We start from the raw sequence: 26,229 nt of genomic DNA, 5'->3' as shown, positions 1-26,229 counted from the left end.
GCAGATCAAACCCAAGCAGAAAGCACCTGTGCAGGCCCAGGGAGGAATTTTTCTTCCTCTCAGAACAGAACTTCAGTGTGGATGTCAGGGTGGTATTTGTGGCCCTGTGCTCATTCTACAAAGCAGAAACCTTTGGCTCAGGAAGGTCTCTGCCCCCGAGCCAGGGTGCGCCCATACCAAAGTGAATGGCATCTCCAGAACACATCTCATCCTTTGCCTTTCAAGGTTACCCTTTTAAAATCAGCTGAACTAATCCTAATCAGCTGTTGATTGGGACAGAGCTCAAACTATAACATTTGCAGCTACTTTTCTTTACTTTGGTTTAACTTAAGCTCTTTTCCAGAACACACAGTTTCTCTGCAGCCTGACCTTTACAGTGAGGTGACGGAGCACTGGAACAGGCTGCCCAGGGAGGTGGTGGAGTCTCCTTCTCTGGAGATGTTCAAGACCTGCCTGGATGTCTATCTGTGCGACCTGGTGTAGGGAACCTGCTTTGGCAGGGGGGTTGGACTCGATGATCTCTGGAGGTCCCTTCCAACCCCTACAATTCTGTGATTCTGTGATTCTGTGACCCTTCCCCATTCTTCATCTCATTCTGTGCCTTTTCTGGAGCCCTAAAAAGCCATTAGAGAAGGGAACACGTTGTGCGGGGCACCCTGGGGCTGCTGCAGCCCTCACCACACGATCGAGGCACGCCGCTTAAGCAGGATCAAGCTCTAATCCTATTCTCTGCACATTAGGCAGGCAGAGGCCGTGTCTGCCACTTGCTCTCATTACTGTTTCCCTGTAGGAGCACGTGCCCTATTGCCAATGTTGGGCAATGGGGATGGCTTTGGTGAGGACCGCTGGAATGGCCGCAGGGGGGACTAAAGCAGGGGTCCCAGTGCCCAAAGAGGAATCAGTCCCCAGAGAGAAGGAGGAATGGCTTGATGGGAGGAGGGAGGACCAGCGTCCAGGTTTGGGGTGATGGGATACTGACCCTCTTTGCACTCCAGTGCCACTCGGGACTCCAGGTTGTCCATCTGCATCTGCAGCCTCTTGAGGGTCAGGTCGTTCTCCCGGGACTTGCGCTTGTAGGCGATGAGCACGATGATGACGATGATGAGGAGCAGGCTGCCGCCGGCCGCGATGCTGACGATGGCTGGCAGGGTCAGCAGGCTGTCAGAGGTGATGCTCACCGAACCGGGGGAGAAGATGATGCCGCCGACACGCACCTGCAAAGCACCAGGGAGGTAAGCAGCAGCTTCTTTGGGCCTGCCCAAATGCAGGGCAGGCAGCACAGATGTCTTGTACATTTCTGTGGTGGATACACAGCACGGCTGCGGCTGCAGCTGCAGCAGCACCAATTGCCTCCAGAAACAAAGAGCGCAGCACAGCGAGGCTTCAAGCCATGATAAATGTGCCAGCCCTTCACTATCTGGGCTTTGTTCGTATTATCTGATGGCTCCATTTGACTTTCAGTTTATAGCTTTCAACTCCCTTTTGTAACCTGTGAACGTTTGTGACCCACTGACAATTTCCCTGACAAGTAACCAGAGCAACTGGAGAGAGAGGGGGGAAGAGGAGCTGGGGGGGGGGGCCGCACACAGGGGCCAGGTTCTCTTGGATGTGCCCAGGCCACAGATGTGAGCTGTGCTTCTGCGAGCCACAGTGACAACTGAATAGTTTTTGGATGCTGAACTTGAAGAGAAATAAATTACAATTGCAACCTCATCGGGCTTTGCTCGAGCGCCTTTACAACTGAGTGCTCAGTCTGGGGAAAGCAGCAGTGCCCAAAACCAAAGCGAAGCATCCTGATGAGCAGTCCGGACCTCCTGGCTCCTTCTGCCTCAGGAAAAGCCAAATCCTCCTGCCACCCACTTGGCAAAGCAGATCTGGCTACAAGGACTGCTAAAATCCCTTCCAGCTCTACAGGAGGGGAACACAGCACACTACAGCTCATCTTACCAGGGAAAGGCTGGAGTCTGGGGCTGAATGCCCTCAATATTTATTCTTTTTGGAAGGCTTTGACAGTGGGCAGCGAGTCTCAAGGAGACAATAAGAAGTTTCACCACGCTAATCCTCATCAATATTTTAAGCTTTCAATTAGACAGCCATAAAGATCTAAAATCCTGCAGTCTTTGGACGAGAAATTGCACTCAGCGCTGAGCAGGTCAGGAAGGAGGAGGAGGAAGGGGCTCTGATGGCAGCGGTTGGTGCCTACCGTCACTTTGTGCTGCCCGCTGAGGGTCGGTGGCTCACACAGCAGCTGTGTTTCAGACACGGTGACGGTGCAGGGTGTCTCTCCAACCAGCACTGTGTAGTTGAGTTTGGCTCCTCCAGAAGCAGGCGGGCACAGGTTTTTGCCCTGGCAATAGAGGTGGAGAAGACTGTACAAGGATGCAGTGCGTTTCCCTGCTTTTCATTCCCACTCCCCGCTGGCACAAACGATGGGGGCTCCTCTTCGTGTATCCTGGTCTCCAAACTGGGACAGAACTCCTCCCCCACTCATTGCTTTCTGGGCCCCCCTGAGTGGAAGCTTTGCATGCTTCTAGAGATTTCTGCATGGCCACTGCATGAAAAACCTTTAATGGCTTTAGTGAGACCAACAGAGCACTGGAGCAGGTTGCCCAGAGAGGTGGCAGAGTCTCCATCTCAGGAGATACTCAAAACCCACCCGGATGTGATCCTGGGCAATGTGCTCTAGGGAACCTGCTTGAAGCAGAGGGGTTGGACTAAATGATCCCAAGTGGTCCCTTCCAACCTCAACCATTTGGTGATGCCACCACATGGCATGCATGCAAGTTTTCTCTCACTGAGCTCTGCTGGTGAGAGCCATAGGGTACACACAGATATGAAACACCAAAGTGCATTTGGCTCTGCTGGGTTTGAGGAGCTTCCAACCCCATCCCAGCACCGATCCCATCCCATGGGATGAGCAGTGGTCCCCTTACCTTCAGGATGATGGGTGACCCCGGCTTCTGCTCCAGCATCCCACTGGAGCTCAGGGGCTCAAAGGTGGGGTTGGGGTAGTAGATGAACTTGGTGTCATTGTAGACCCGCAGGGACTGCACGTTGTTGAAGATGAAGCCAAACTCATCGGGTCGCTCGACGGCATCCATGGTGGGCCGGGGCTCGGGGGCCAGGGCAGGTGCAAGGCAGCTCAGTGCTGTGGCATTCAGCACCACACACACCTGTGGATGGGACTCTGAGTGGTGCTGGGGAATTGCCCCGTGCTGGGGGGTTCCGACCTGCACAGCGATGCTCCGGGGCCCTAAGTACTCCCTGAAAGCTCTGGCAGATTCCAGCTCTGCTGGAGGTATTTAATCCAGGCTCAACACCTTACACCCATCATTTGGGAAGATTTGCTTCCCGTGCAGCCAGCACAAAGGTGCTGGAGCAGAGACAGAGAGAGCTTCACAATGAGAATGTTTGAAGAAAGGTGGAGGATTGTACACCGAACCACTTGGTCTTTTTTCTTTCTTTCCTTCCCAGCTGCACCCTTGCTGGCAGCACTAGCTTTGAAACAGACCTATAACGAACACCTGGCCTCTGCTGCAAATTGGTGATTAGAGGCATCTCTCTGATGTTAGAGATTGAGACGGGCCATCCCCTGACAGCATGGGGCTGGGGCAGCACGGAGGTCACCTCCTGGGGGTTGCAGACACCCCCGGCTCCCCCCAGCCCCGCAGCAGGAGCTGCTGGCTTACAGAGCAGCAAGGGGCCAACCGTAAGTGGAAGATTTCACTCAATTTTGTACCTTCAGAATTATTTTCGTAACACTGTAAGTGCTAACAGCAAAATGAGATGTTTTTAAAAAGAGCTCAGAATGAAAAGGTCTTTGGGGGGAAGGGAGAGAGGGGATGGGAAACTGCTGCTAACAGCCTTGCCCTTTCCAAGATAATGCAGGTTCAGAAAGATCACTGCATAGAAACAGTATTTTTCAGTTTTACTTGATCAAAATAATTTCCAAGTGTACTGGAGGTGCAATTTGTATTTGTAACGTACAAGAACATTGCTTTCCACAGCAGTTTATGAACGGTGGAACAAATGGTTTAAATAGAGGCCTTGGCTGGTGCTAGCTGAGACGGAGGCGTGAAAAATAACACCCAGCTTCCCCCAAACACTGGGAGCACCACATGCAAGGAGGGGAAGCAGTTGGGATGATGGGGTCAGATCCCTGCATCACCAAGCAGAGCTGAGCTAGGTGCAAGGAAATTTCTGTGTGTCATGACTCCTGCCTCCACGTCCTGCTGCTAAGAGTGGGGCTAAGCATAGGGCAGACCCCCAAGTAGCGTTTGCCAAGCAGAAAGCACAGGTTCCTGTGACAGTGTCAGATGGGATGTTGCCCACAGCTACTCACATTGATGGACTCCCTGCCGTTGTGCTTGACGCGGATGCGCGGCTCTTGGATGATGTCCAGGTTGGAGCCAGTGATGATCAGAGGCGTGTGCCCGCTGCAGGGAACCAGAGAGCCCTCGTTAGTTGCCTGGTGAAGGGGAAGCCAGCGTTTGGCCACAGGGATGCTCGCTGCTCTCTCAAAGTTGGCACCCCAGGGACTCCCAGCCCATCTCGAGTCGCAGGGCAGCGGTGCCCACGTGAGCCAGCTTTTCTCCTCACAGCTGTGCCCTCCCCCATGGAGGAGCCCTTCAAGGCAGCAGGATGAGAAACGGGACTAAAGAAACCAACTGAGCCGAGACTAAACGTGAAGAACAATAAATTAGTTACGGCGTTTAATGATTTACACAGCGGCGCTTCCAAGGCGCGCGGCAGCGGGCGATGAATGGCGCGTGGGGAGGGAACTGCTGAGCAGCACGCACACAAAGTGCCTTCCACTCCTGGCTGCTCCTTTCATGTGTCAATTGCAGCTGCACAGCCCAAATTCACCAAAACCTCCAGCACCTCCACAGCAGCGCTGTGCTGTTTGGTTGATGCTGTCAGTTTGCCATTCTGACACCCATCCAACCCAAAACAAGAAGTGAGCTTGAATGTGGGCTCAGAGCAACAGAGCTGCTGAGAGGTACTTATTTCCTCCATGGCCAACTTTGAGAAATGATTGGAATTTGAAATGAACCTGAGCACAGCCATTGCAGCAATACCAGGGCATGAGGACAGCCCAGGATTTGAACATCGCAGCATCCCAGTCCCATGCAGCTCCCACCAGTTGATGCTGGACAACTACTACGTTCTGATTAGCATCAGCTTTCCCATTTCTTCGTGATTGCTGGTTTTATTTTATTCCACAGCCACGAAAAGGAGGCTTTAATGAGCAACTGTGCACTCCTTCAGCAGATGGAAGCAATCTTGGGGCTTTATTCGTGCTCCCACAATCCAGGTGTAGGCTGCTATGGCTGTAATTGTCAAGGTAAATGACAACTACTTCAATAACTTCAGATCTGACTTTTGGTCAGCGCAAATGTTGCAGACGTTTGGCACGGAGAGATGCAGTACATGAGTGGTACATGCATTCCCAATGGCACAGGGCAGGTGAGTTCCCCTGAGCTGCATTACCTGGCAATGCTCCACTCAGGCTCAATGTTCTGCACTTTGGGGTCATCGATGTATTCAAACAGCAGCGTCTGCTCGAGCTGAGCACGGTCAACGCTCACAGAGACATGGACGGGCCCCAGGCCGTGTGCTGAGGGTGCTGACAGGCACACAATCTCATTCATGGATCGCCTGCGTGGAAAGGAGCAGAGGGAGTGTCAGTGGGCAGAGAGCATCCCTGTCCCCATGGGGCCACCCCACAGCTCACACGAAGGCAGAACCATCACTGAGCCCTGTGCACCGAGATGCACAAAGTGGCCCAGCGAGCCCCGCAGGCACAGGAGGGGGCAGAGCCCTGTGCAAGAAGAGACCTTATCTGCCCACCAGGAGAAAGGCACACGTGCTTTGTGCCAAACTGCAGCCTCCCGCATCCCTCCCTGCACCCGCCGCCTTCTGTTGGGCGTGTGAAAACAGATGGCCGCTTTTTAAATGGGATGCAGCAGCTTGCTCCAAAGCCAAATTCTTTCCCTCCCCACCCCACTGCACGCACAGAGCCTCATGAGCTGCAGAAAAGGCTCACGAAGCCCCAGTTTGGGGAGCACCATGCTGCCAGCACTGCTTTGTTCCCTGTCTGCCCACCAGCACAGCATGACCCCTGCTTGGTGCTGTTGGGCATGGCGGGGCATCTGCTTCCTCCACAGTACAGGCTGACTGCTGGAGTACAAAGCAGTCAGGCAGTGCAATCAGCAGAGCTCCCCCACACCACTGCAGGGCTGGGGATTTTCACTGGGGACAGAGCTGCTGAGCTCCACAGCACCACAGGGCCACTGTGCAAAGCGGCAGAGCCAGAGACTCTCAGAGCCCCTGAGAGTCCAGTGCCCAAACTCAAGTCCCTGAGGACAGGAAGGGCCATGCTGCTGCCACGGCTCATATAGCTTTGGCTTCTCTTCTGCCAGCACAGGGGAGACGACAGGCAGCTCCTCGGTGTTACACTGCTGTTATGGCACTTCCATCAAAGCCTGGCACTCTTTAGCTGGAAATCAAACCCTGGCACACCACCATTCCATCGTCACCGACTTCGCCATGCTGCACAAACCACCGAGGTGCCTGAGCAGCTGTGACACAGCTCAGCGTGTGCACTGATGTGCAACCTGCACAGCCCCGTGTCTCCGTAGGTACGCTGTGCTCCCTCTCCAGGGCCCTCCCAAATCCTCACCTTCCTTCACATCCACCCTTGGGTACCACAGTGCTGCACCATCTGCACACCCACCCAGCATCACCAAGACAACAGAAAACTCCTAAAATATCCAAAACCGACCACGCTTGGCTGTTCCTATGGATGCTTTCCTGTGCCATCCCTGCTCCCTGCATCCCTTTGTCCCACTTTGCACCATCACACCACGTCTCTGCCCCAGCTCTGCCTGCCCCGCCGCTCGTTAATTAGCTCTGTGCTATTATTGTGTCGTCATGGTGAATCTACCCACTCCTCTGATCCGAGCTGGGAGAATGGGGGAAGCTGTAATTAGAGTGAATCTCATTAGAAACTGCTTCATCTAATCAGGCTCCCCCACACCCTCCAGTACAATTGAAGTTCACTGCCACAAAACAGTCCAAGCAAAACAAAGTGCACAGTGTGACCCCACGAGAAAGATGGTGTCATTTATACACTGCTGCTTGCTTTGTTTAAGTTTCTGCTTGCCTGGTGTAATTAGAACACACCAAGAATTCAGACCTGCTCCAGGTTTTGCAGCTCGGTATCTGCAGGTTCCCTGAATGCAATCATATATTTATGGAATTTTATTACAAAGCCAATTCTGCTTGTGACTGCTTCTCCTGGCAGGAAAGTGGTCACTTGTGTGCACTGAGGATGCAATCTGGCAGCTCTGCTCCGGACACAGGAAGAAATGCCAGTGGACTGGTTGCCAAATGTAGCACTTGGAGAGCCTGTCTGCAGCTGCAGAGCTCGGCAGGTCCAATCCTTTCTGATCTCCATCTCCTTCATCTGATGCCACAGCGTAAGTGGGGAAGGCCAGGTCCTAGGTCCCATCCTGCTCCTCGCTACTTGGCAGGACTGAGCCAATAAAATCCCATGGCTGCACCTTCACAGGTCCCATATTCATGAATCTTGAAGTCTTTCAGATGAGAATTTCACCTCCAGGGGTCATTCCATTCCCAAATACCTCCTTGGCTCCTGCTGGGGAGCTGGAGCTGGGATTTAGAAGGCAGAATCCTTCCATGCATCACAGCATTTCATGTAAGCTCCTGGGTTGCAAGGCGCAGAGAAAAAGCCAAGGGTCCTTTTGGCATTCTCTGTTCTGCAGCCCCATGCAGATCTCATCTGCTCAGTGTGAGGAATGTCTTCATGGAGAGCAGTCTCCTCTGTCCTGCATGACTGCCTGCAGTGTGACGCTACGCTGGTGGCATTGGGGCACCTGGGGACACCCCATGTGGGGATGTGTGTGTGATGCACACAGACGTATACAGCTTGTATCTTTTTTTAACTAAGCCCAAGAAAACCCATTAAACCCTGCAAATGTCAACTCTGCATTTACACTGCTGGGTAAAAAGCAAATTTGCCATGGGAATCCCAGAGGAGGCTCATGGCTGTGTACATTCCACAGCAGGAGGCGGGTGAGGATCCTTCCTCTGCTCCGTAATTTCAGAGCCCTGCCTCACTCCAATGGTTTTTAGAGGAGGGATATCCCCTTCAGGCTGCATATTAAGAAAAATCTCTTCTCTGAAGGAGCACTGATGCACTGGCACAGGCTGCCCAGGTGCGTGCTGGGGTCGTGGTCCCTGGAGGTGTTCATGAAACATGGAGATGTAGCACTTGGTGACGAGGTTAGAGGGCATGATGGGGACAGCCTGAATTAATGGTAGTGGTAGTTGGACTTGATGATCTTAGAAATCTTTTCCAGCCTTCATGACTATGATTTCTGAGGTGGCTGTGTGCTCAGCCCCACAACCCCCAGCCCCCAGCCCAGCCCTTACCCCTGAAAGGCGCAGCTCTGGTTGCCCAGGAGCACGGAGACGTGGCTGCCAGCACCCAGGTGCTGCCCTGTGATGGTCACCAGCGTCCCACCTGACTCAGGGCCACGGCTGGGGCTCAGGAAGCTCACAGTTGGTGTCTGCAGAAAGAAGGACAGCTCATCATCCCCGTACTGGCAGCATCCCACCCTCTGCTTTTAAAATGGAAAAGCAAAATGGAGCTGCGTCATGGCCACCTGATACAGCTGCTGCTGAAATGTTGGATCCTGCTGTGAGTGAAACACATCCCTACAATGTAATTGCAAGTTTAGCCTGGGCAAAATTATGTACTTACCTTCACCTCTGTTCTTAGAGAAATAAAGCTGTAAATGAAAATGAAATACAGCACAAGTGCAGCACAATGGACATCGGAACACAAATGGTTAAGGTTTGTCATATTAAAGAAGCAGGTCATGGGAAACAGCACATGACAGCAGCACAAAGCAGTGCCAGCAGCTCCAGCTCCACGGAACCTGCAGTGGTGGTGATGTGGGGACAGAGCTCACAGCTGGTGATGAAGGGAGAGCATCTCAGCCTGTGTCCGCATCCCATTCAACACTTACCCATGGTACTACTGCAGCAGTGCCACCTTGCCAGACTGCCCTGCACTCGTGACCCCAACTTGTCATTGCTGTGCTCACCTGAACTGCACAGAGCCCACCCTGCTGTGGACAACCACCCCAAGTGGTTCTTCTTCTAAACAAGGGAAAGGCAGAAGAGCTGAGTATGCACACTGAGAACCTGCAGCAACTCCAAGGCTGGGACAAGGACTGCAGGAAGGACTGAAAGCTAAGTCAGAATCTTCCATCTTCAGCTCACGGTTTGGTGATAATTATGACAGATTTATGGAGCTGAAGTAGCTCCAAGGTCCCACTTCCCTGGGTACAATGGGTGTAATTACAGTGACAGCTGAGCTCCTGCCTGGTTGCAGCACCAGATGAGCTCACCAAGGCATGAACCCTCTCAGGGTCAGAACACAGCTCTGCTTTAAGGTACCAATCAATTTTACTACTGACTTTAATGGCATAAACCAGCTGTAATGGAATTTGTGGAGGTGCCAGCAAGAAAAAATAGAGGCCAAGTAACAGAAGGAAATGATGTCCGCAAAGTTTTAGATGCCTGAGGAAAAAAAAATCATCATCAGGGTGCTGAAAGTCAGCAAGGGATGGTAATGTTCAATGCATTCCTATCGTGGTTGGGCTCTAGCAACTGCTGGCACCCCGGTGTTCTGCACCCCTGGGGAAATGCAAACCCATAGGACGGTGGGGCTGCCCTGATTTCCCTCTCCACTGGGTTATAGATTGTGGCCAATCATTTTGTGCTGGCATTGCACTGCATGCACAGATTCCACTCAGCACAAAATCAATGTGGTGGGATGAAGTGCCCTATTTAGACAGAACTGGAGATAGGAGGAACCCCAGCTGTAGCTTTAGGTTTATGAATCAAAAGGATGCTAATTAAATAACCCACTGACCAGCACAGAACCCCAACCAAAGAACAGCTCTTCATTAGGCAGACAGAGGAAGCCTATGTTGAGCTGGCATCCTTGAGGGGAGAAAAAATAAAATAAAATCATTGAATACCTGGATCCTGAGTAATTCTCCATCCCAAAAGAAAAAGAATAAACCAACAGAACAAACTATTCCAGATATGTTCAGGATTCACAGGCAGGTGATTAAAAGGAGTTTCTAGCAGTACCTCAATGCCTGAACCACAGAAGGATGGGCTCAGGCACTTGCTGTCCTTCTCTGTGTGTTTCTGTGCTTGTGTCAAAGTCCCATCAGCTCCTGCACCATATATATATATATGTGTGTGTATCTGTACCACAAATGCAAACAAACAGCTTCAAAAACAGCAAGAAGCAACAGCAGAGATTTCTTCCCTATAGCAACGCTCCTTCTTTACTCTTCCTTCCCCAAAACACATGAAGATTTTGAGTCCTGACCGCAACCCCAGGACAAGACCACATGTACAGGAGTCCTCGAGCACAGCTCAACACCACGCTCTGCAAAGCAGCCCTGCTCTGAGCACACAACCCACTTTGCTAGGAGGAGCCCTGAGCAGCAATTCAAAGCTTGCCATTATTCAGAAGCACAAAGCTGGAAGCAAATGCCGTGCAAAGCCTCCTACCTAAACACTGCTTCTTCTGTAGGCCTGTGTGAGCTTTACACCTTGGGAGCACGGTGAAGGGCTGCCAATGCACTGCTCATGCAATGCCAGGGTGAAAGCACTGGAAAAGCATGGGTTTGCCTCAGGTGCAACAGAGACGTGCTCAGCCCCCCCAGTGTAAGGAACTCACCACAAATGTGTAGTGCTGCAGCGACTTGGCCGTGAACTCAGGCTTGCACTCTCCGATGCACAGAAGCACTGGGCCGGAGCTGATCCCAGGGAGTGCCTGCCCCATCTCACAGACGATCCTGGAAGCAGAAATGCTGCAGTGAGGGTTTGCCAGGGGCTGCTAGCACAGGGCTGGCTGCTCGCTGTGTTATTTTCCTCCTTTCCCCTCTTTTACTCTGATATCTGCTTCTTTTGGAAGGAGTTAATTACTGAGTCTATTTTTACCCCCACATAGTAATTTAAAGGGAAAAAAAAAAAAAATTCAAAATTAGACATAATTATTACAAGCTGTAAACTCCAGAGCAAAGCAGAGCACTAATGGCAATATATTAGCCAGTAGCAAAGTGAGTGCTAAGTCCTTAGAGTAACAGATGAGTTCATTAAGGGAACAGCTCACACTGCAGTCTCCCAGTTAATCAAAAACACAGAAACCTGCTTGGGGATGAGAAAGACAGCACAGTGCAGGCAGGGAGAGCTGCTGCACAATGCATCCACACGGATAACAGGGTCAGGGTAAAGCACTGCCATGAGTCCTGTCTCCCTCTGCGTCCTGGGGGCATCCTGAGGGGTCACTGAGAGCCTGAGCAGGAGCTGCTGGGGTGCACTGTGATGGCTTAAAGCTGCAACCCACGGCCCCTGGCAATGGCAGCAGGTCTGCTGGAGATGCAGGGAGAGGTTTGCAAAGGGCTGGCAGCTGGCAGGGCTCCTCTGCTACACTTGGAGGGATTGCTGCTTGCTCCCATGGAAAAAGGTCATGAGCATCCTGGAGAGAGGCCTGGGGGTACAGGAAAGCTACAACGTGCAGGAGCAGCAGCACAGGCAAGGAAATGTTCAATGATGTTCAGCCTCAGGAGCCAGAGAAAAAAGCCAAATTCCCCTCCCTCACTGCAGCTGAAGGTGCTTTTGCAAAGCAGGAGGGGAAATGCTTGCTTTTCCCCCGACCACATGAGAATGCATGAAAGGCTCCAATCTGTGAAGGCAGAATTTCAGCAGCACTGAATTCACTACAGGTAAAAGAAAATAAAGAGACGAAAGAGCCTGCAGACTGCACGCACAGGTGCTGCCAGGAGACCCAACAAAATACACACATGCTAATAACGAGCTCTGATGTGCACCTCATTGCTGCACATGAAAATGAGTTGCCTAGAGAGATGCTGTCTTTAGAGAACACAAAGGGAAGTGCCTCAGTGTGCCACGTGCTCCTCACTCTGCCTTTATCCAGCCATGGCCGTGGCACCTCTCTCCCCTCCACTGCTGCTTTGTTGCTTGGCCTGCTGTAAGGTCAGGGCTTGCAGGCTGGGATGATCCCAGCAATCCTGCAGCAGGCATGCAAGAAGCCACGCAGAGGATGCACCCACCAAGTGCCACCCATGGGAGGAAACACACAATTCTTGATGCTTCCCAGCAAAGCAGCACCCACAGGCACTGCATGCATTCCTCACGCAGCACCAGGCAGGAAGGAAGCAGCAGGGGGTGGAATGACCCCGGTGCACCTGATCCTGATTCCCAATCAAAGCCAAATCCCCAGCAGGTACCTTGTTACAAAATGATGCATTCGGCACCGCTGTAGGGTGCTGATTGCTGGGCTAAGTGGCCCTTTCACCAACATTAACCTAATTGCTGGCTGATAGATTGCGTGGCTGGAGCATATGGTGAGTCATTACAGTCTTGGAATTCAGTCTGCCCACAGAAGTCTTAAGAGGGTCCTTTTATCTGTATTCATCTTTAAAAGGCAGCTCTCATGCTAACGCTTGCTGTTATCTGCCCAGGGTAAATGTTTTAATGATGTTAACAAACTTTGAAAGCTCAAGAGCCGTAATTAGAGTCATGATTATGAAATCAGGGCTTCGTACCATCAAAGGAGGGAAGTTTTATCATATTCTGTCCTTTATCTGAAAAATAAGATACAACAAAATTCTGCTTGGAGGAACAGCGCCAGCCACGGGCACTGACTGCTCTGCACATGCCTGGAACTGAGCAGGCACTGATGGTGCTGAGCAGCTCTGCAGTGCCCTTCATGCAGTGATGGCAATGCTGATGGATCAGGGAAGGGGGATCCATGGTACAGGTAAGAGCAACGAGCAAAACTGCACTGCCAACACATCTTGGTGACGGGTGGATCAGACTGGGACCCACCAAATGGATGGCAATGCCAGAGGATGGTGGTTTACAGCTGCTCCCAGGGCACATCCATGCTGCTGTGAGCATCCCCACGAGCAGCCCTGGCACACCCTGCACCATCCTGCCCCCAGCAGTGGCACCAGCCCTCCCCAGCAGGATCAGTGTCACCGTAGGAGCTTTATTCGCCCGTCCTCTGTTACAAGCCTATTTTCTAATTTTTGGCTGACATTTTTTCTTAGTGAAATAAATGAATGGGCTCCAACAGAGGGCTGCTCGGATGAGGTAGCTGTCAGCACCTCGCGCCTAACAAATGGCAGCACACAGCCTGCAGTGCCAGCTGCATCTCAAGCACAAGGGGAGCGGAGGGGGCAGAGCCTCAGATGGAAAGTTGCTTAGCAAAGCAGTGCAGAAGGAAACAAAACACTCTGTGAAAGCTTACAGGGCTGCCTAACCCCCCCCCCCCCCCCCCAGCAAGCACCCAGCACCTCAGCCAACCCTGTTCCTGCACTGCTATGGGGCTGGGAGGTGGTGGAGGTGTTGTGTCCATAAGTTGAGGTCACTCACTGCTCGGCGATGATGTACTGCTCCGGCAGAGGAGCACACGGCACTCCTGCCACCTGCACACCACGGGCAATCTCTGAGAAGTCCAGGCCAAGGTTGACGCCACGGATGGTTACTCTGGTGCCTCCTTCTGGGGGTCCCGACACCGTCAGGATCTAAAGGGAAGCACAACAGGGGTCAGGCTGCTTTCTGCAGAGCCCCCCGGGTTGGAGGCAGATCCCACCCTGCCTGCCGCATTCACTGCTGAGCAGCCAACAAAGCTGGAACCCACATGTGTTGTCCTGAGGGAGACACAGAGGGACAATGCCACCCCTGGGGAGAAGAAGGATCACAGAATTGTGTGAACATGGTCATCTAGTCCAACTCCTCTGTTTTATGGACCTGTAGAAGACTTTCTTGTCCTTCTTTGCACCCCTTGCCAACTCCAGTTCCATTTGGGTCTTGACTTTCCTGACCCTGTTCCTACACAGCCCACCAATATCCCTATCCTCCTCCCAGGGCACCTGTCCTTGCTTCCACTGCTTGTGCATTTTCTTCTTGCTCTGCAGGTTGGCCATCAGGTCCCAGCTCTGTGTGAAGCAGAAGCCTGGCTGCTTTTCACATACTACATAAGGCAGCAAATAACCTTCCAGCAGTTGCCTGCTGCTGTGGAGAACTTTGTTACCTTCTGCCTTGGCTGCTCTCTGAATGCAGATAGCACATTTATCAGTAAGCTGACACCTCAAGTGGCTCAAAATGCTGAAGGGTGAGGTGTGTGCTCTAAAGCTGCCTGCTTATAGCCTGCCTGAGCCTCAGCCAGCTCTGCTCCTACAGCCTTTCATCAAGGACAACGCTCTCTTCCATGAGCAGTACAAATTACAACAACACATAGGCTCAAGTTTGGGACCCAAGACTCTTAAACAACTGTTTTGAATCTGCCACCGCTCTCAGGTGAGCTACTAATCTTCCCAGTGCTACAGCTGGTATTAATAAACAACATAATCTATAATAATGCACTTCAATTAACTTAATGGATAAATCTTAATTCTGCACGTTGGTTCCATCCTCACTTTTGGCACAAGATTTCAGCTCCCCACGACCTTTCCTTGGTGCTTCTGCCCGGCTGCTTTTCCTGCACCTTCCCCAGAGCTTCCATTTCTGCTTCCCTCTCCCCCAAACCGAGGTTTCCAACCCACCCCCATGCACTGCTGTGTGCTGTAACCCACACCACACAGGGAGCCTTGTAGCACTTAGCTCTGCGTGCCCACAAGGCATGCTACAAACCAAGCTGCAGCGCATTACGCCGAGTCCTGAAGGCTGCACCGCTAATGCTCCCATCACCAGGGATCACCTGAGCCTGGCGGTTCGCATACTTGACAGCTACAACTGTCCTTTGCAGCTCCAGATTACGTTAAGACGTGTTTTGTTGTAGCACTGCGCTGCTCATTGGCTCCTCGGTCCCTTCCCATCTCCAACAAACAGCCACAGCTCGCCGTTCCCCAACCGGAGCGCAGCCAATGGCCTCACCAAACAATGAGGGGCTGATGCTGTATTTTGAAAACGTCCTGACCTGGAAAATCCCCAATATGGAGCTCCACTCGACCTAGATTTTAGTGGTCGCTAATTGAACAGTTTTGAAGTAACTGTGCCATAAAGCAGCCCCAGGGTTAGAACAGATGCATTCAATTAATTGCAGCTGGAGAGATTCAGTCAAAACCTCAGAAAGAGGAGAAGCCTTCAAGGTCCATCGTGGGGCACCCGGGGCTGCTGTGCAGGATGGGGAGCACTGGGAGGAAGAGCACCCAGCCAACAACACTGAGCTGCTCGCTTCCACCTGCCTTCATGACTTGGTAGCTCAGCAGCTCACACACACTGTGGCCCACTGGGATGCTGCAGTGCAGCAGCTCTCCCCACCTTGCAGAGCGTGCTGCTATAATAACACAGGGCACAGGGCCTCAGCCCCACCTCCTGCACAAGCTGACATATGGTGGCGATGGGTTGATGGTTGGACTAAATGATCCCAGTGCTTTTTTTCCAACCTTAATGATTCTATAACACAAGATTTAGCCACAATGAGCATGAGAAAGCGACACTCAGACCAGTGCTGTCCTTCCACAGCCTGCACCACTCCTGCACTACAGTGAGCATCTGTTTGGGTGCACAGAGAAAACCCCCTGCCCTCTCCCCAGCCACAGTCACCTTCACTCTTTGTCCTTTCCCCACTGCTCCAAGCAACCCCATCCCAGCTGATGAGCCCAGCAGGAGCCAGCAGACGAGCACTGTCATCACTGCATGATCCCTCCTCGTCTCTGCCTTGGCTGATGGCACATTCAGAACCTAATTGTTATCTCCGCAGAGCAACTCCATTATTCAGGCTGACACTGCCCCCCCTTCAGCTGTTTGTTGCACTGATGTTATATTAATGAGGCCTTCAAATAAGTGAATAGGAGATCAGAGTGCCGCTTGTTCGCAAGAAAACTGACTTTTATTTATTTATTGCCAGGACCACAGACCGGGTGGAAGTTTTGTAGTGTTAGAGGGTCTCATTCAGTGCAAAACAAGGACTGAGTACATCCCACATGCTTCTGTGCTGGGCTTTTGGTCCAGAGCCCAATAGCAATGAATGCTTCAAGCGGCACCTGGGGAACACCAAAATCTCAGGTGACATCTACAGAACCCAAGGCTGCAACAGTCCCACGATTTCCAAGAGCACCATAAACACTTCTCTGGGTAAAGAGGAAAGAAATAGGAGCTGACCTCTGTGCCCAGAGGGTTTGGGATTAGGGATATCGACCTTGCAGTGTTTCTCCTGGGCCTCTGTCATTCTCCTTCGACCTGGCTGCTCAAGGGTTTGGGGGAGTTAATTAAGCAAGACGGCAAAATATTTCATTCCCTCCTGACAGCAGTGTCACTCCTAGCAGCAGCGCTAACAGCCCACGAGCAGCTTTGCTGTGGAAAAGCTCCTGGGAGCCGCTTTGCATCCCTCAGCGGTCTGAAAGTGAACATCAGACACGTCAGCTGCAGCCTAATTAACTCTCTGGTTTAATCAGCATTCCTGTGCCAGCCCATGGTGGTCACCCCAATGCCAGCAGCACGGCAGAGAGCGACAGCCACGCAATGGAGCTGTGCACCACACCCCGCTTGGCTGCGATGCATCCACACTGCTCAGCACCGGGGCACTGAGCCCTCCACCCTTCAGACAGGAGATGGAAACAGCCCTGAGCCCACCCAACGCCAGCGGGATGCACAGCTGAGTGCTCTTACCTCAGTGATGCGTGGGTTGGAGCATTTGACGTTCCTGCTGGACCAGTCGAGCCAGGGCTGGGGGCTGCAATGGGGCCGTAGGGTGCACCTGCCCTCCCCGCTGCACCACCCACACTCAAATTTGGGGTCAGCCTTCAGGCAGAGCCCGCAGCTCTCACGCTGTGCTGCGCACTTGTAAAGGTGCACTGTGGGGAGAGAGCAGAGAGCGCAGTGCTGAGTGGTGCTCCCAACCCTCCGCAAACACTGAGGTCGCCCCAAGGAACTGAATTAAGGAGCAGCTCCCTGAAACCACCCACATCCCCAGGTAGCCTGGTCTGGGTTCCATGAGTGCTCCCAGAGCATGAGGTCCTGGACAAAGTTTCATAACAGCTGTAATAAGAAGCACTGAATGTTTTCTAGAAGTCATTCTTTCCATAGATTGCTTTTACAGCTTTCATTTCAGGGCTTTCAGTGGTTTTCCCATTGCCATGGTATGGAGCTGCTCCCACCCTCACTGCCCACAGCCCCCAGCAGCCCCCACAGCCCACATTACCTTTCACATCCTCCGGGTTGTCAATGACAAAGTTCCCATTCCACACCACAGCAAAGTCCACTGCTAAGTTGCTGATGTCCATCCCATCGTAGAGATACTGGAGAAGAAGAGGGAGAATGAAAGGCTTGGGAGTGTGCATCAGAGACACTGCCAGGAAAGGAGGGTTTTTTAAGAAGCAGTGATTATTCTCTGCATCACGTGCTGGTGGCTGATCCACCACCATTTCCACATTCCAGCTCCAGGGTCTTGCTTTGCCTCCCTCCTCCTCACTGTGTGCAGATAATTAAATCAGACCTAGTCCCTGGGAGAGGTAATGGATTAATTACTCCCCTTGCAGCAGCTGCTCCTGTTGCTCAGCCCCAGCTCATCAATATGGCCCCTCCAGTTCATCAAGAGCCACTAAAAAGGCTTAAAAAACGACTGCCATTGAGGCAGACTACTCCATGCAGTGCTGTCCTTCTTTAACTCACACTTGGTTCCAGGGATTTACCTTGCTGGGCTTCACTGAGTTGTTACAAAACCACATCCTCTGCTCAGCTGATGGAGCTGTTCGTGCAGAATTCCCCTTAAACTCTCTACCTACCACTTCCCATCAGCCTAACAGGAGGAAAAAGCGCTCCCCTAATGTTTATAAATCGCTCTGGTTGGGGAAAGTGCTACACGGTATTAATACATTTATTAGCCACCAAGCTGCAAGGCCCACAGACAGCCAGTGATGTATAAATACCCAGCACAACTTTAAAAAATTCAAAACTCGATTAACAATTTAAGACCGTCTGCACTGAATATTAAAGCACGCCCAAAGTTCCCTGTGCTGATGGCCAAACCCAACCGTGGGCGCCCTGCAACCCCTCTGAAGAGCCCCTGCCATCTGCTGAGCCCCATCCTATGCAGGGCAGAGCTGCCTTCCCCACCTGCTTCTTAGCAGCACCCCCAGGTGATTCACAGAATCATAAAATATAGAATGGTTTGAGTTGGAAGGGACCTTTAAAGGCCATCTGCTCCCATTGCCCTGCACTGAAGAGGAGCAGCCACAGCTCCACCAGATGCTCAGGTGCTCAAGGGTCTGCAGGGACGGAACTCCATCACCCCTCTGGACAACACCTCACTGCCATTATTTACTTATATCCAATCTAAATCTCCCCTCTTTAAGTTTGAATCCATTCCCCCTTGGTCCTATCACCCTGCAACCGAGCCTGTCCTGTTTCTTACACCCCCCCTTCAGGCACTGAATCCTCCCCCCCCAGCCAAACCCACCTCCTCCTCAGCAGCAGCCCACTCTGGGCACTGCAGTGTGCCACACACACAGGAGGTGAGTGCAGCTAAACCAGGAGGCAGCTTTGTGCTCACCGAGCTGTTCTGGCACTGCACGCTGGAGCTGTTGAAGCGCAGCGCGGGCACGCGGTGGATGACGCCCTGGATGCTCAGCACACATTCGTAGCCACGTTGGCCAGATTGAGGTTGTGGAAGATTCCGGGCTTTCAAAGTGATGGGTTTCACTTCTCCAACCGGGATCAGGATCTCCTCGGTGGGGAAGAGCTGGGGGCAGTCCTGGAAGTGGCAGAAGAGACGTCGGTTTGTGGTGTGCGGGGATACAGAGCAGCTCCAGGACGGTGCTGAGCCTTGGGATGAACGCAGTGCCACGAAACTGGAAGCGGTCCTTTATATTCTCCATTGAAAACCAGGTGGGAATGTTTCAAACATCAGTGAGATTGCAACGAGGGAGAGAAGAACTGGAACTGTGTATACTGAAAGCATGGCAGTGGGTGGTGGTGGGCTCTTATAACTAAGCACAGTAATTAAAGCATTAAGTAGAGAAGCATGAATTGTTTCCGCTTCTGCCACTATCTGGCCAAAATAATGTAATTGTAAATCAGCAGCCACTTTTAACGTTAATGCTGCTGTTCATATTGCTATTTCTGTTACGTTTGCTATTGCAGGAGATTGAGACTTCACTGCTGAAGATGCTCCAAGCAAAGAAAGGGAATTCTGCAAACACTGCTGCACTGTAGAGCAGCACACCCAAGCATGAGATGGATGGGGCTGTACACAGCAATCTGTGATGAGCCACAACGAGGGCTGCTGGTGCCTGGTAAATGCATGACATTTCTTCCATAATATCTCAACATCCTAAAGATGATCTCCTCCTCGTGCCACACTGTGAGATGCATGCAGGGTTTGCTTGATTTCTGTCCCAGGGACTGCAACATGCAGAGACAAAGGCTCTGGCCATCAGAAGCATTTACATCCCATTTAGCTCTAATTTGCTTTGATCTGATGGAAATAGGTACCTAAATACCTGTAAGTAACTGACACTCCCATTAATCCCATGCTGAAGTTTTAGTGAAAAAAACTGACAGATGCTTCCCTCTGCTCTGCCAAATCCCATGCTGGCACTGCAGCTCTCCTGCCCAGCCCTAAAGCCGGCTTTGCTGGGATGCATCCAGGCAGGAATTCTGCACTGCACTGATGGCATCAGGACTGCGCTCCCAGCCCAGCTCCCGGCATGGGCAAGTTGTCAATGAGAACCAGCTGCTGCCCGAGCACGGAGGAGTTGGTAGCTTAAACTGCTGCCTCGTAAACCTTTTTAGAGGCACTTTTCCTTATATATTTTTTATTTTATTTCTAACAGAGACTTTCACGGATTAACAGCCAGGAGCGGTTTGAGCTCCAGCAGCAGAAAGCTGGCGGTGCTGGGAGGGGGAGCACAACTCAGAACTGCAGGCTGGGGGGAATCCCACCACCGAGGTGCTGCAGTCTGGGATGCACAGCGCTCCCCACCCAGCTGCCAGCACAGACTTTGCTCCTCCTTGCACCCAACCCATGGCGAGCCACCATCAGGGGAGCAGCAGTGGAGCCCTTCATTGCACGGTGATGCAAACCACGAGGTGCCCAGCAATTTGCTCCCTCATCCCTTTACTTTGTGTCTTTTTTTTTTAATTCACGAGGACTAAAGCCTGCCCCGAGCCAGGAAGGCTGTTATTACCTCCAATCACTAAACAAACACGCGCTGAATTCCCTCATTATCCTCCTTGACTTCTGTAAAGCAGAACAAACACAGCTTGGAGGATCCGCTGGAGAAAAAGCAGAGTGATGCACGGGTGGCACAGACTTGGGGAAAACTCAGAGCTGTGCAGAGTTCACAAAGACATTTTATGCTTCTGCAACACTTTTTAGCCTCAAAGATTCCGAGGTCTATAAATACCTTAAACGCCAGAGATAAGCATCTGCCTGTGGAGCAGAGCAGAGCACCCATGGTTACTATTTGTGTTTAACAGAGTGCTTTTAGTGGGTCAAACCTCGCTCTTGTTTGCAAAAAGAGTGCCTGGAAATGGCAGGCATTGCTTTTGACTGAAGGATTTCACCCAAATGGAAGGAAAAACAACATTTCTTCCGTTTTTTTAATCTAAAAATATGAAAGGCCTCTACAAATGTTAACTAGCTGCACACATTTCAGAGCTCTGAACATAAATGATCCTGGCACATGAATGTAAACTCTTGGCTCACAGATGCGCTCCCAATGATATAAATTACGGTCCCCATCACTCATGGAGACATATTACTCTCCATTTATGCCATCAGAGAGGAGAGCAGATCTCGCTCCTTAGAAACCAGACGTGCAAAGCAAGGCAGCAGCAGAGGGACTGTTAGCACTGCTTTGTGCTGGGCTTCACTCTCAGAAGTGAGATGGGACCCAGCAAAGCCGTGTGATGACTTCAGGGGATGGAAATGCAGCCCTTGCTTGCATCTCATGCACCAGAGTTCCCATTTAGGCATTCAAATTGAGGACGGTAGGAACAGGTACCAGGAAGGTTTGGCTTGTTCTATATCCTTCAAGGTGCATCAAGCAGTGCTTAGCATCAAAGGGCACAGCCAGGTGCAAAGACGTTGCTCTAAAAGCAGCAATAATTTAAATCCCAAATCCACAGAGTCAGAACAGAGCTAAATTTGGTTCTGCACTTAACTTCCAGAATCTGAAACGCTCCGCTCCCCTGATTCAGCATCTCACATGTGGAAATGGCATTATCCACACATCAAAGCAGGAAGGGATCCCACATTCTGGGAAACTAATGGGATTTATTTGGTTCTAGCCCTCCATTGAGATGGGTGTACAAATATGTCTGCATCCACATTCCTCTTCATCTCTGCGTTTCGTATGTTTACAGCAACACATCCTATGTATTTACAGCAACACATCATAGCCATGAGCCACCCAGGCACAAATCCAACCCCCAGGACGTGCTAACATGATGCCACAGGCACAGAGCTCCACATGTGACCCCTGTGGGCTGAAGCTCTGCAGAGGACTCTGTGCACAACAGACCTTGGGATTCAAAGGGAGAGATGCTGATAAGACAACACACTGAAGCCACTGTGGTTGGAATTGCTTTAGGAGAGGAAGTTCTTCAGGAGGCACTTGTTTGATGCAGGATGGAATGCCCACAGCAAGGGCATTAGGTGTACACTAGTGGCCATTCATTCACCTTAAACAAACACACACTTGGGTTTGGCTGGTTGGTTGGTTTTACCTGTGCGTTCAGAGGTACAGAGAAGTCGTGATAAGCAGTGGAGTATTTATACCATTACTGTTTGCCTTTATCAAAAACCATCGCTGGGTGTTATATTACTGTATAACATCCTGGCTGAGAACTTGAAAGGAAGGGGAAGACAAAGCCTTGGAGCTGTGATTGCCCATCAGCCCAGCAGGGATGGGCAGAGGTACGACTGCTGGGAAGTCCCACGCACTCCTGGAGCAAAGCAAGGGACGTGTCCTACTTTAGCAGAGACTTGTCAAACACTCCTGATATCCTGGGGCAGAAGACCTATGAAAGTGAGAACTGCAATTGTACAGCCTTGGAAGAGGGCAACGCTTTGAGTGTGAAGGAGAAAAAAAGAAACAACACGCACCCCTTGAGAGAAGCAAAAGCAAAGGTTTTGCTTTCTCCTGTTATCTTAAAAGGAAGTCTCTCGGCTTTGAACTGGACTGGGAAAGCTTCTGGTTTGTCTCCAGGGCAGACACTTTTCCTTGGATGTCTGTACCCTGCATGAGACTCTTCACTGCACTTTGTGAGTGCATCCCATGGTCCCCACTCGGGGTGGCACGAGGCTGGCAGCGTGCATTGCCCATTCTGTCCCTAGGAGTCCTCCATCTGCCCCACAGCTCCGTGTAAGGGCAGAGGGACCAGGACCAGTCGCTGCCCGGCTGTATCTGCTCTGTGCTAGGTGAAACCACATGGCAGAGCACCGTGCAGCTCTGTCTCAGCCCCATTGCTGCTGGGATACAGCTGCAAGGAAGCAGACAAGATGCAAAGCTCCCAAACTGCAGGGTTGGTGGTAACTTTGATCAGGAATCAGTGCTAACAAACTCTTTTCCTCCATAAATCCCTCTACCTCAGGAAACACAGAAGATCTGGCAAAGCTGATAATGGGCTTTGCCTCCTTCTAAGTGTTAAAAGCCTTCTTGGAATTGAGCCTCACACTTTTTATTAACAGCTAAGAGAGATCGCTTCTGGTCCTCAGCGCTTGAAACCTGAAGCACTTCTCTTTTCCAAAGTCTGGGGCTCTTTGCATCTGTAATTCCTTTCTTAATCAGTTTGCAGTTGGGTTCCAGCCCCGGCTGCAAAACTGCCAGCAGTCCCAGAATGAAGCACCACGAGTCCCACCAGCAGCTCTGCACTGCACTCACTGCTGGGCAGATCCTGCATGCTTCGTAAAGCCCCTGAGATCCCAAAGGAAAGCACTACAGCAATTAAAAGATTAACTACGGTTATTACTGAACCTGAGCAGACCCACGTACTGAAGGCAGGACCAGCTTCAGCATTCAGGCTGAGGCACATCACTCGTCCTGCACCAAAACTTGGCTGCCGTGCTCCTGCTTGCAGCTGCACTTCCAGATGCAAAACCAGAGAGAAGTCAAACAGCCCCACACAGCGCTGGTTCTGCTCACGGTGCCACAGGAAAAGCAACCAAGAAAGAGCTGAAGGCAGAGCGTGGTACCTCTGAGATGTTGATCCGTCCCTCCTGGAAGGAGCAGGTGGTGGGATCGTGGGTGCACAGGTTGCGGTACTTGCACCAGTGGCAGCGGAATGCACTGTTCACACAGGAGAGGCACCTGGGGGGAGAAAGGAGGAAGGGGTTACCAGGCTGGGAGCCCCGTGCTGCAAGGAGTGAGCCAGTCCTGAGTCAGAACATGGCCTCTCGATCTGATCTGGTTTTAAGGACTGCTGCCTCTCCTTTGCTTCAAGAATGAGTCAATGTCTCCAGTGCATCCCTCCCTTATCTTGTGAAAATGGACTTAAAGCAGAAGCCACCAGCAAGGTCCCTGACCATGACAATTCACACACTCGAGAGCTGAGTCTGGTGAGCTCACAATACCTGCATCCAAACACATTGTTTAGCAAAAGCTGTCTGCAAAACCTACCCCTTCCTGACCAGGCACAAAGCTCTCTATCACTCCAGCCAGCTCCAGATGCCTGCAGGGTGCACAGTCCATGCACCACAGTCCCTGTGCATGCTGCTGTGCAACCACAGCTGCTCCCCTGCCTGCTCTGCCATGCTGTAGGGAAGGGACTCTGACCAACAGGTCCCCTCCTGTGCTGGCTCAGGCCCGTATTCCTTTCTGCTTTACACATGCTGTGATTCATTCCTGCAAGGCTGGCTCGTGCCCTTGCTGAACTCGTTGATAATGAGTTCAGGATGATGTAAGTGCTACAGAATTTACAACCATGTTCACACTTTATCTCCAAACATGAGCTTTGAGAAAGGCATGGTCAGATGGAGCCAAGGGACAGAAAAGATGCATTGCCTCTCCTGATCCAAACCTCCACACGGAGGAGAAAATAGGGGTCCTAGAAAGTCACCTCTCAGGCAAATCTGAGGACCCAGCAAAGATGCAGACAGGACCATAGGTGATGGCAGGAGCAGGGAATGCTGCCACTGGGGGACAGGGGGCAAGAACAGAGCTGTGCAAAACTGCAGCACAACAGGAGGCACTGGAGCAGGGAATGCAGACCACCGGGAGAGGCAGCAGTGGGGGCTGGAGGACCCTCAAGGCTTCTTTCATCCCGGCCTCTGCAGTGAAAAAAACATATATTGAATGCATGCCTAGAAAAACCCACTGCTAGCCAAGCTCACCAGAGCACGCAGCCCTCTTCCAAGTGCAGCAGGGAACCTCCCATAGCTCAAGGCTTCAAATCCAGGGCAGAAAGGCTCTCAGTGACCCCATGCTGGCACTGATCAACTCCTACCGGGCAGCAAAGTATGCTCCAAAAGCAGAGCTGAGAGCTGAGCCCTGCAGTGGGAGACACAGCCCACCCTGCAGGCACTGCTACTCACTGCCCAACCCATGCCAGGTCCTATCTGCCTTCCATTTGGGTGCTTTGGTGCTTGCTGTGCTTCCAAAGAGAAATCTATAAACACTTCAGATGCTCACACACAGCCATGTGTGTGCCTGCCAGGGTGAGCAGAGCAGGGGGCTGAACAGCACATACTGTGCTCAAAGCAGCATGGAGCCTTCCAGCCCAGCACTACTGCTGTGCTGGGTTCTGCCCTGCTGCTCCCAGCCCACATCCTGGACTTGGTTCTGCTTCATCCTCTGAGAGCATCCACATTCACAGTTGCAGGATGGAGCAGCTTGGGGGCACCAGCAGGTTAAGGTTTTTTCAGGCTCCTGCAGCCTCTATCTCAGCAGGCAGGAGAGCTGCAGGCTGCTCAGAGGGCAGGGAGCTGGAGCTTCCATCCACAGCAGGTACAAAGCACCTGGCTGCTGCCTGCACGCGGCTGGAGGGTGCACCCCATCCCACCAGGACCCCCCCCTGCACCCCAGGAAGGAGGGTGGGCACTCACAGCTGGTGGGCACTGCAGTTGTAGAACTTGAACTCCGTGCTGACAAATGTTCTTCCCGTCTCCTGTGATTTCAGCTGCAGCACCACACCGAACCAGTCTGCAGAGCAGGACAGAGCCAGTCAGTGCCCAGAGGTAACGTGGGAACACAGGGGATTCAGCCACAACTCCTCTGACACAGATAAGAGCAGATAGCAAAATGCATGGGAGGGGTGGGGATCTGCCTTAGGACACAGCTGAAACAAGTTTGGGATGACATCCCGTTCCATATTAGAATTCTGCCTCCTGTACAAAAGCCCAGTAACTCAGCCTAGCCCAAGACCAGGAGATAACAGTAGAAGCAAGGCCATCAGCAGTGCTTTTTGGGAGCCTCAGCCCTGAGTTAATTAAGAGCAGATTGCTGGGCTGTGGTACACCTGCAGTAGCCCTGCCACCTTGGCTCCCTGAGTTTAACACTTCTCAGTCTCCATATTGTGTCGCGGCGACACAAAGACATCAGCACAGCTGACACCTACAAGGATGCCAAGGAGAAAATGAGTTTTAAGCAAGTCTCTTTATGAAAAGAGAAAGTATGACAGTGGCCACTTGTTAATGGAGGAACAATCCAAAGCTGTTTGCTTACCTTGATCCACGGGTATGGCTGGGACATCCCTCGCAGCCGGTGAGACGCACACAACTCGGCTGCCCACCACCTGACCCTCTACTTCTGTCAGGTTCCCAAAGAGGCAGGTGACACCAGCTGCCAGGTCCGGGGCATCGCTCACCAACAGGCTGAGCTGCATGGGGGCACAGAACATCAGCAGTGTGTTAGTGGGACAGCCCCCACCTGCTCCATGCAGTCAGGACTGCTGCTTTGCTGCATCTGAGCCCTTCAAACCTCAGTCTGTACAAAGACCTGGGATTACCCCGAGCCAACACCTTGCACTTGGCTTTGTTGAATCACAATCCGTTCTTGTGGGCCCAAGTTTTGAACCTGTTCAAGTCCCCCTGGATGTCATTCAATGACGCACAATCTATTGATGCACAAACATCTCACTGAATCTTTGCAATTCAGGGAGCTGCTTGCCCTACAAACCCCAGCCACCCTCAACTGTATCAGG

At 51.8% G+C, this 26,229-nt stretch overlaps 1 protein-coding gene across 1 annotated transcript in view; it reads right to left on the bottom strand.

Moving 5' to 3' along the window:
- Nucleotides 1-26,229, bottom strand: part of PLXNA2 (plexin A2) — a 210,560-nt gene that overhangs the window by 19,098 nt on the left and 165,233 nt on the right. The window contains exons 8-21 of the mRNA XM_042884112.1: nucleotides 25,752-25,905; nucleotides 25,133-25,229; nucleotides 23,285-23,399; nucleotides 18,638-18,838; nucleotides 17,288-17,384; nucleotides 16,756-16,940; nucleotides 13,516-13,667; nucleotides 10,793-10,910; nucleotides 8,458-8,594; nucleotides 5,491-5,658; nucleotides 4,343-4,436; nucleotides 2,934-3,173; nucleotides 2,204-2,347; nucleotides 980-1,214 (exon numbers count right to left, since the gene is read on the bottom strand). Coding sequence (XP_042740046.1) covers nucleotides 980-1,214; nucleotides 2,204-2,347; nucleotides 2,934-3,173; nucleotides 4,343-4,436; nucleotides 5,491-5,658; nucleotides 8,458-8,594; nucleotides 10,793-10,910; nucleotides 13,516-13,667; nucleotides 16,756-16,940; nucleotides 17,288-17,384; nucleotides 18,638-18,838; nucleotides 23,285-23,399; nucleotides 25,133-25,229; nucleotides 25,752-25,905 — 2,137 coding nt within the window. The remainder of the gene's footprint in view (nucleotides 1-979; nucleotides 1,215-2,203; nucleotides 2,348-2,933; nucleotides 3,174-4,342; nucleotides 4,437-5,490; nucleotides 5,659-8,457; nucleotides 8,595-10,792; nucleotides 10,911-13,515; nucleotides 13,668-16,755; nucleotides 16,941-17,287; nucleotides 17,385-18,637; nucleotides 18,839-23,284; nucleotides 23,400-25,132; nucleotides 25,230-25,751; nucleotides 25,906-26,229) is intronic.

Source organism: Lagopus leucura, unplaced genomic scaffold (assembly GCF_019238085.1).
Source record: "Lagopus leucura isolate 7727_CA_CO unplaced genomic scaffold, USGS_WTPT01 Super-Scaffold_100043, whole genome shotgun sequence".
NCBI lineage: Eukaryota > Metazoa > Chordata > Aves > Galliformes > Phasianidae > Lagopus > Lagopus leucura.
This window is presented reverse-complemented; position numbering and strand designations above follow the sequence as displayed.